Source organism: Sminthopsis crassicaudata, chromosome 2 (assembly GCF_048593235.1).
Source record: "Sminthopsis crassicaudata isolate SCR6 chromosome 2, ASM4859323v1, whole genome shotgun sequence".
Lineage (NCBI taxonomy): Eukaryota > Metazoa > Chordata > Mammalia > Dasyuromorphia > Dasyuridae > Sminthopsis > Sminthopsis crassicaudata.
In genome coordinates this window covers 32,294,900-32,304,832 of record NC_133618.1, presented here as the reverse complement: position 1 = coordinate 32,304,832, position 9,933 = coordinate 32,294,900, and the positions used below count along the sequence as shown (strand labels likewise).

At 45.5% G+C, this 9,933-nt stretch overlaps 1 protein-coding gene across 6 annotated transcripts; it reads right to left on the bottom strand.

Moving 5' to 3' along the window:
* Nucleotides 1-244: 244 nt before the first annotated feature.
* Nucleotides 245-1,260, bottom strand: TMSB10 (thymosin beta 10). Of its 6 annotated transcripts, none has more exons than XM_074285609.1 (3): nt 1,178-1,260; nt 693-810; nt 245-535 (listed from the first exon to the last, which is right to left on the bottom strand). In XM_074285609.1, exons 2-3 carry the CDS (start codon nt 790-792, stop codon nt 501-503), a joined length of 135 nt encoding a protein of 44 aa, XP_074141710.1. In that variant the 5' UTR covers nt 793-810; nt 1,178-1,260; the 3' UTR covers nt 245-500. The 6 variants fall into 6 exon arrangements, with proteins under 6 accessions (XP_074141710.1, XP_074141711.1, XP_074141712.1 ...); XM_074285610.1 differs by having other exon boundaries at nt 1,183-1,260; XM_074285611.1 differs by having other exon boundaries at nt 693-800; nt 1,183-1,260.
* Nucleotides 1,261-9,933: the final 8,673 nt, after the last annotated feature.

Sequence of the window (9,933 nt, the reverse complement as noted above, 5' to 3'; positions counted from 1 at the left end):
GCTCGGTCCGAACACCGGGCTCCCAGTTAATTATGGGCCTTTGGGGCTGAGCAAAAGCCTCACTTTCACCATGTTTAAACCAGCGGGGAATTCGGGGTTTAAAGGCGCCGGGCAGCGGGCTCCCCGGGCGGCGGCCATCCGCTCTCCCCGTCCGCTCTCGGCCTCGGGGGGCCTCTGCCGCATGCACGCCCCCGGACCCGGCGGCCACACACCGCCAAGGAAACGATCGGGGCCACGCCAAGCATTTCACAATGTAATCTTTATTTTCATCGGTCATACAAATAACTTTCTAGAACATTGCAGGGCAATCAGGTTACGATGCGGCGGTTCAGGATCGTGGAGTCCGGTGCCGAACCCTTCGTGGACGGGTAACTGCCCGGGCGCCGGCTCTGGCCGGCGCATCCTTACAGGCGGACAATGCAGGTAGCTATCTAAGTGCCCTCGAAACCGGGACTGGGGAGGGGGAGCGGATCCCTTCCCGGCGCATGCCTCGCAGGGATCTAGGAAATCTCGCTCCGCTTCTCCTGTTCAATCGCTGCGGGGACCAGAGGATACATTTTAGTCTAGAGCCCAGAGGAGAGGGGGAGGGGAGGGAAGGGGGAGGCCGCGGCGGGGGCGGGGGGCTGGGGAGGGGAGAGCCGGGGCCGCCGCCCGTCCTGGGGGTCCCTCGGGGGCCGGGCGGCCGCACTCACTCTCTTTGGTGGGCAGAGTGTTCTTCTCCTGCGTTTCCGTCTTCTTGAGCTTGGCCTTGTCGAAGCTCGCGATCTCCCCCATGTCCGGCTTGTCTGCCATCTTCGGATCTACAGAAGCCTGCGGGTCAAACGGACGGGCCTGACCGGGCTGGAGCCGCCCCGCCCCGCGCTCGCCGGACGCCCACCCAGCGCCGCCCGTCCGGGGCCTGTCTCCCAGCCCGAGGGCGGCCCCGCAGCCGCTCACGGACTCGATTTCCCAGCGCCGCCGCCGCCGCCACAAGCCCGAGGGCTCCACGTCTGATGCTGCCGCCGTCGCCGCCGCCCCAGCCGCGCGTCCTCCAGCCCCGGACGCCCGGCGGCGGTTCCTGCGCGCGGCACGCGTCCGGAGGCCAGGCGAGGAGGCGCGCGCCGGCCGGCCGTCAGTCGGTCAGGCGGGGTGTCCCCACGAGCCCCGCCCCGCCCCGTCACTGTCCGCCCGAGCTCACCTCACCTCGCCCGCGATCGCGCCTCGCTCCTAACGCCTCCTGCTCCTAACGCCTCCTGCTCCTGCCGCCTCCTGCTCCTGCGGCTGCAGCCAGAGACAAAAGAGCGCGGCCCGCCCCGCGTCTTATATAGCCCTCCGCCCCAAGGCCCGGCCCGGCCCGCCTCCGCCCGCCTCGCCCCGCCCCCACTCCCGGGAGAGCACCACCCCCCGGGCCGCCGCCCACCCGGGAGCTTGCGGTGGGTCAGAGCCCGCAAGCGAGGGGCGGTGGCCGGAGGTGCGCGAACCCATGCACAGAGAGACACGCGTGCATACAAACACGCAACCGGCACGCACACACATGCACGCTTCCGTGCGCCGCGGCCACGTCCTAGACACTCGAGCCCCTTCCCGCCGTTGTCTGCCTCCCGACCCTCATTTTTCTTTGCTTTTTGCAAGGCCCGGTTTGCAAGGCTGCAGAGGCGACCCTTTACCCGGGCCATTCTTCCCGCCAGCCTAGTCCGGGCTCGGCTTGTTCTAGACCGGTGCCCGCCAGACTTCTGTTTCTCTCGGCTCCGAACGCAGCCCGGGGACGTTACCCTGACTCACGTGCCTGCGGGACCCGGACCAGGTGCGCCATGCCCGCAGACCCAGCTGCTGCTGCTGCTCCGACCCCACGCACCATCCAGCACCTTCTGCGCGGAGACCCCTAATCCTGGCGCTGGGGGCATCGGGGCCTGGCAATCCCATTCCCCCAGAGCAAAGGAGCCTGACCTCCGGATTCCCCTCCCCACATGTTCTTAGAGGCTGACCTTCCGCAATGAGAGGGGGTCATAAGGCAAATGTGTGCACGTATGGAGATGCATATAAAATATGCCGCCTGCACGCGGGATATATTTGTGTATTTCCACACACACGCACTGAAATACACACTCCGGATTCCGCCGCCCCCCACATGCTTTTTTTATAGGCAGACCTGTCTCAATCCATTCCCCAATAAGGCAAATGTGTGCACGTAGGGATGTGCATATAAAATACACACGTATGCACACGCGGGATGTATTTGTGCATCTCCACAGGTAGGCACTAATATGCACAGAGACACGTGTGTATGTACGCTTACACGCAAGCCCTCACCTCCATACACACTGCAATGCAAACCACACCCCAGCTTTCCCAAGTTCCGTGTAAGAAACTTCCCTACTCCCTTCTAACATTTGTTTTTATTTCAAAAAGAACCATCAAACGAAGCTTAAAACTCCCACCCAGTAAGAAACGCGCCCTCCCCTCCCCCTTTGAAATGACACTCATGGAGACAGACAGCATGCATTACTACGAGATGCTCTCGGCTAGCTCCTGCAAAGTCACGGTGCAGCGTGATCGCGGTGCAGACGGCGCCCTGCAGCTCCCGCCTCCCGGCCACCTCCCCCTAAGCCGGCGGGCCTTCATTTCCCCAGCTCTCCCCCTGGCTTCTCGGGCCGCTCCTTGCTTGCAAACCCCCTTCTGCAGTCTGGCGGCCTTTTCTCTGCATTTCCCAGGGAAAGAGAGAGCAGCGAGCAACCACGATGAGAAATGTAAAAGGATTTCAGTTTCCTGGCCCGGGTTCCCCCCCCCCTTCCCGCCCCACCCCGTCTGAAGGGCCAGGGTCGAAGGAAGGCAGAAGGAGATCCGTACGGAATCAGGTCAATATTTACAGAAAAAGGGATGCGGTCGCGGCAGCGAGGTGCAGGGGAGAGGACCCTGCTTCTGGAAGCCAAGGGCCTGTTCTCCAAGTCCTCCTCTTAGGTTTACTGTGCGTGTGACCTCGGATTAGATCCTGTACAGTGGGAAATCCTGACTGTTCTCCTGGACGACAAGCTGGGGGGGAGGGGGGAGGTTCAGATGAACCCTCCCATCCCCTTTCAAATGTAACTGTAACCATGAGCGTTGGGCGGGAGGGGGGGGGGGGAGGAAGAAGGAAAAGGAAAGAGGAAGAGGAGGGGTGCACCTGCTCCTGGCGGGTTGTTCATTGTGGGTCTATCACTGGACTTTTTAAAATAAAAATCATTTTTCCCCCTTTTCCCCTTAAAGCCTTAGACACAAGGGTGACTAAAGCAAAAGTAGATTTGAATTAAACTTTTTTTTTTTTTTTAAATAATAATAGTTTGTATTTACCAGATATTTACATGGGTAATTTTACAACGTTGACAATTGCCAAATTTTTTGTTCCAATTTTTCCCCTCCTTCCCCCCCCCCATGACAGGTCGATCAATACATGTTAAATATGCTAAAGTATAAATTAAATAACAACATATGTATACATGTCCAAACAGCTGTTTTGTTGTACAAAAAGAATCAGACTTTGAAATAGTGTACATTTAGCCTGTGAAGGAAATCCAAAATGCAGGTGGACAAAATTAGAGGGATTGGGAATTCTATGTGGTGGTTCATAGTCATCTCCCGGAGTTCTTTCGCTGGGTGAAGCTGGTTCAGTTCATCACTGCTCTATTGGAACTGATTTAGTTCATCTCATTGTTGAAGAGGGGCCCGTCCATTAGAACTGATCATCATGTAGTATTGTTGTTGAAGTGTATAATGATCTCCTGGTCCTGCTCATTTTGCTCAGCATCAGTTCATGTAAGTCTCATGTAAGTCTCTCCAGGCCTTTCTGAAATCATCCTGTTGGTCATTTCTTACAGAACAATAATATTCCATAATATTGAATTAAAATTAAAAAAATTGTTATGCATTTATTTTGTTCTGACTTTAAATAAAACAAGCATTTCCACAGCAAAGGAGGATAAAAAAAGAGGACTGCACCTGAGATTGCACTTCTATTATGTACAATTTATAATTCCTTTCAAATATACACGTTATGATTCTTTTCAACAGAGAGATAATTCAGGCCAGTTCCAAAGATCTTGTGATGGAGAGAACCATCTGCACCCAGAGACAGGAATATTGGGGAATGAATGTGGATCACAACATTGTATTTTCACTTTTTTTGGTTGTTTGCTTGTATTTTGTTTTCTTATTTTTACTCTTTTTTGATCTGATTTTTTCTTGTGCACCATGATTATTGTGGAAATATGTATAGAAGAATTGCACATGTTCGACATATATTGGATTACTTGTGGTCTAGGGGAGAGAGTGGGAAGGGAGGGAGAAAAAAATTTTAAAAAGCAAATATACACATTATCATATTATCATGTGACTTTTTTTTGTCCCCTTCCAAACTTTGAGGTGGCATATTGATATGTGTATATGCAATATATATATACACCTGCATATAGGTACACACAAAACATAGGTCAGTTCTTTTTCTAGATTCAAACAGCATTTTTATAGGATCTTTGAGGCTAATTTTGGTATTTATAATAGAAAGACTTGGTTGCTTAAAGTTGTTCTTAAAACAATCCTATTGTTACCATATACCAGGGCTTCCTGAACTTTTTCCCACTCATAACCCCTTCTCATCTAGGAAATTTTCATGTGACCCTGAGTATATTGGTATATTAAATTGGCATACAAATCAAACAGGAACTGATAATAAATCATAATTATGGGATCCTCACATTGAGTTGCAGACCCCACATGGGGTTTTGAGCCCCACTTTAGGAAACAGAACTGTATACAATGTTCTCTTGGTTCTGCCCACTTCAGTCTCCATTGTTTTGTGGAGGTCTCTGTGCTTTTCTAAAATCATTGAGCTCATCATTTCTTATAGCAGAGCAATATTCCATTATGAACACATAGCATAATTTGTTTAGCCATTCTCCAACTGATGGGCATCCCCACAATTTCCAGTTCTTTGCCTCCACAAAGAGAGCTGCCTGTAGTTTCTCCATTTTCCCTAATCATCTTGGGAAACAGACCTAATGGTGGTATTTCTGGGTCAAAGGATAGAAGCAATTTAATAACTCTTTGGGAATAATTCCAAATCTTCTAAATGGTTGGATAAGCTCCACCAACAATGAATTATGATCCTAATTTGGCCACATCCCTTCCAACATTTGTTAGTTTCTCCTATCATTTTAGCAAATCTGATCGGTTTAAAATGATATCTCAAGGATGATTTAATTTTAATTTAATCAGTAGTGATTTAGAGCATTTTTCATATGATTATAAAATTTTTATGTCTTCATCGTAAAAATTTCTGTTCACTACATTGTTTATTATGCACAAATCAAGTATAAGGCCTTGTGCTAAGTGTTGGGGGGGTGAGATGGAGACAGAGATAGGAGACAGACAGAGACAGAGACAGAGAGGGAGACAGAGAGGAAGAAAGAAAGAGACAGAGAGACACACCACAGAAACAGACAGACAGACGAAGAGACAGACACAGAGGGAGACTGAGAGGGAGACAGAGAGGAAGAAAGAGAGTCAAAGACAGAGACAGACACACAGACAGACAGACAGACAAAGAGACAGAGACACAGAGAAAGAGAGACAGAGACACAGAGAGACAGATAGATACAAAGAGAGAGAGAGAGAGAGAGAGAGAGAGAGAGAGAGAGAGAGAGAGAGAGAGAGAGAGAGAGAGAGAGAGAGAGAGAGAGGAAGGGAGGGATACACAGAGACACAGAGGGACACAGCAAGAGAAAAAGGGAGGGAGAAAGCTTTTATGTTGTTGCAAAGAAAGGTTCATTGAGCCCTAAGGGGACAATCTGTGTAAAAGGGAGGCTCAGCCACAGCTGGACACAGCTCATCACCTGAGTTACCAGACTTTCTTTTCTTTTCTTTCTTTTTTTTTTTTTAATTAATTAATTTATTTTTTTTATTCATTTTTCCAAATTATCCCCTCCCTCCCTCCACTCCCTCCTCCCGATGGCAGGTAATCCCATACATTTTACATGTGTTACAATATAACCTAGATACAATATATGTGTGTAAATACCTTTTTCTTGTTGCACATTAAGTATTATATTCCGAAGGTATAAGTAACCTGGGTAGATAGACAGTAGTGCTAACAATTTATATTCGCTTCCCAGTGTTCCTTCTCTGGGTGTAGCTACCTCTGTCCATCATTGATCAACTCGAAGTGAATTGGATCTTCTTTATGTTGAAGAAATCCACTTCCATCAGAATACATCCTCATACAGTATTGTTGTTGAAGTGTACAGTGATCTTCTGGTTCTGCTCATTTCACTCAGCATCAGTTGATTTAAGTCTCTCCAAGCCTCTCTGTATTCCTCCTGCTGGTCATTTCTTACAGAGCAGTTACCAGACTTTCTAATAAAAGTATGTTTCCCTTGATCTTGTCACTTTCAAGCTTCAAAAGATTCTGGCTGTCAGAACCTGGTGTAGTGATGCCGTGCTTGACCCTCCCCTCAGCCCTGAGTTTTTCAGACCCAAAGCATCCCATCTTCTAGCCTGTCCTCATGTGGCTGCTGGCCGAGAGCGCCAGTGTGAGTGGGGCTGGCACTGTAGTGTTTGGATCAGGAGGAGCCCAGGATTCCAGGGACCATTTCTGTCCCATCAGCTATTCCTGCTTTTGGTGCTCCTTTCCTCCCCTGTCTTTATGCAATCATAGGAACCTGGCTCAGGCCCCAAACGGTGGATCCTTAGAGAAGACAGGGTGTCCTTGGCCAGCTCCACTGTCTTCATTTTAGGCACAAGGAACCTGAGTCCCAGAGAATTCAGTCAACTTGTTAAGTGTCACCCAAGGAACTGAGTAGCTGTAACAGGTTTTGATGTGCCTGGCACAGATTACATACTAAATAAAATGCTTGTTGATGGATTGGACGCAGGCCTTCTGACTCCAAGAAAAAAAACCTTGGCCAAAAATCTGGGGGAGAAAGAGATCTTTTTTCCCCTTTTTATTATAGCTTTTTATTTACAAGATATATGCATGAGTAATTTTTCAGCATTGACAATTGCAAAACCTTTTGTTCCAATTTTTCCCTTCCTTCCCTCCACTATCTCCCCCAGATGGCAGGTGGACCAATACATGTTAAATATGTTAAAGTATAAGTTAAATACAAGGTATGTATACATGTCCATACAGTTATTTTGCTGCACAGGAAGACTTGGCCTTGAAATAGTGTACAATTAACCTGTGAAGGAAATCCAAAATGCAGGCGGACAAAATTAGAGGGATTGGGAATTCTATGTAGTGGTTCATAGTCATCTCCCAGAGTTCTTTCTCTAGGTGTAGCTGGTTCAGTTCATTACTGCTCTATTGGAACTGATTTGGTTCATCTCATTGTTGAAGAGGGCCTCATCCATCAGAATTGATCATCATATATTATTGTTGTTGAAGTATACAATGATCTCCTGGTCCTGCTCATTTCACTCAGCATCAGTTCATGTCAGTCTCTCCAGGCCTAAGAAAGAGATCTTTAAAAGAGGATAGAGAAATTTATGATATGCAAATATTCTTGTAAATATTATTTGGATTTTTTTCTGTCTTTCTTGTAAAAAGCTTACTTCTTCATGTATAATTCTCTCAGATTAAACTCCATTTTAAGCCAAATCATCAGTCAAAAACAGCTCCTTTTGCTTATTTGTGTGCAATTATTGTACTTTTTCTTACTTCTCATGTATCTAATAACCAGAAAACTAAACTTTTCTATTTTTCATCTTAGACATTTTATATATATGTATGTATATATTTATATTTATAATCATTAATGTATTTTTTGTTGTTGTTGTTGCGGCTATTGGTGTTAAGTGAGTTGGCCAGGGTCCCACAGCTAGGAAATATTAAGTGTCTGAACTCAGGTCCTCCTGACTTCAGGGCTGGTGCTTTATCCACTGCACCACCCAGCTGCCCCTCTATTTTCTTTTAATGAATTTTGGGACCCATGTTATTTTTCCCATCTACATTGTAAAAACTTTGTTCTTGTTTGCCCTATAGCCAAATTTTCCTCTGCTATCCTAACATGGGCTCAAAGATGGACACTAAATTACCCAAAATAAGTAGTAATTTATATAATATAATTCCATTTCCAAAAATTGATGAGGTTATCCTTTTTCAGATCCTTACCTCAGAGAAATGAGGCTGATATGGAAACATAGATAGGTATTGCATATGTGCATATATATATATATATATAATTTATAAATTATTATATGAAAATAATTATATATAAATAAATAATTATATAATTATGTATACATATAAATAAATAATATATAATTTAATTTTCAATTAAAGCATTTATTTCTCCCCCTACCCCACTGAAAAAAAGAACAAATCCCCTAATGATTACATAGACAAGGAAAATATAGTTCTCTATCAATCATGCCCCCAAAAATATATGCTTCCTTTTGTGTCTCTTATCCATCACCTTTTTGTGCAGAGTATCAATGCTCTGGAATCATGGTTTGTCTGTGTATCAGAATTCTTAAATTTTTCTTTTTTTTTTTTTTAATTATAGCTTTTTATTTACCATGCATGGGTTATTTTTCAGCATTGACAATTGCAAAATCTTTTGTTCCAACTTTTCCACTCTTTCTCCCCATCTCTTCCCCCAGATGGCAGGTTGACCAATACATATTAAATATGTTAAAGTATAAGTTAAATACAATATATGTGTATATGTCCAAACAGTTGTTTTGCTGTACAAAAAGAATTCTAAAATTTTTCAAAGTTGTTTTTACAATGTTGTTTTTGTTGTATAAATGGTTGTCCTGGTTCTGCTCTTCCTGGGCTTCTTTGAACTTTTCCCATTTATTCCAATTCATTCATGTTATTTGTTCAGTCATCCCGTTTAGTTTCCTCCTGTTCTTTATTACTATAGAGCTCCTACAACTATTTTTGAATCATCATTTTCCTATGATCTTTTTGGGGGTACACAGATCTAATAACAGTATTTTGATGTCAAACAGCATGGACAATTTAGTGAAAAATTTGCACTTGGTTCCACTTGCTTTGCAGAAGGGCCATACCAATAATGCATTCATATGTTTGCTTTCCTTCCAAAATTTGTCATTTTCAGTTTTTCTTATCTTTGTAAATCTTATGGGAACAAGTTGGAATCTTGAAGTTGCTTTAATTTGTATTTCTCAAATCATTAGTGATTTAGACTCTTGGGATCCCCTCCCTCCTCCAACTAAGTGCTATAGATTTGGAATCAGGAAAACTCAGTTCAAATTCTGCCTCAGAGTTTTAATTAGATGTGTGAATCTGGGCAAGTCACTTGGCTGCTCTGTTCCCCGCTTTCCTTCTCTGTATCAGTAAATTGATAAGCACTTAATCAGTAAATTGTTAATAATATGCCATTGGGTTGAGCTCTAGGGACACAAAGAAAGACAAAAAGCTGTTCCTGTCCTCTCAAGGAATGCCTGTTTAATGGGGAAAACCACAAGGACACAACTGTTTCAAGACAAGCTATAAGGATGGTAAATTGGAAATAATTAACTGCGTGAAAGCCCTGGAATTGAGGGGCCAGTAAAGGCTTCCTGGAGGAGGGATTTCAGCTGGGATTGGGGGAAGCCAGGTAAACAGGAGGTGAGATAAGAAGGGGGAGTAATGTTTGGAGTAAGGAGATGAATCTCGTTTGACAAGGAGCAAAGTGCTACTGGACTAGAACGTATGTGGGGGGGGAGTAGAGTGTAAAAAACCTAGAAAGAGGGGCCGGGGAAAGGGCACAGGTTGTGGAGGACTTTGAATGCCAGAGGAGTTCACATTTGATCCTGGAGGTGACAATAAGTTACTGGAATTGAAGGATTTGGAAGGCCAGAGGAAAAGTGCTAATTCAGGGCAGGTTGTAGTGGGAGACATTTGTGGCAGGGAGACTTTGAAATAATCCAGAGATGAGGAGCTCTTTCAGGGTGGTAGCAGTGTCCCAGGAGAGA

What these genes read in the sequence shown, in the direction of transcription:
- TMSB10 (XM_074285609.1), bottom strand. Translation starts at nt 792, where the DNA reads ATGGCAGACAAGCCGGACATGGGGGAGATCGCGAGCTTCGACAAGGCC. An exon ending in CACTCTGCCCACCAAAGAGA is followed by an intron (nt 536 to 692) that starts GTGAGTGCGGCC and finishes TGGTCCCCGCAG; the next exon opens with CGATTGAACAGGAGAAGCGG.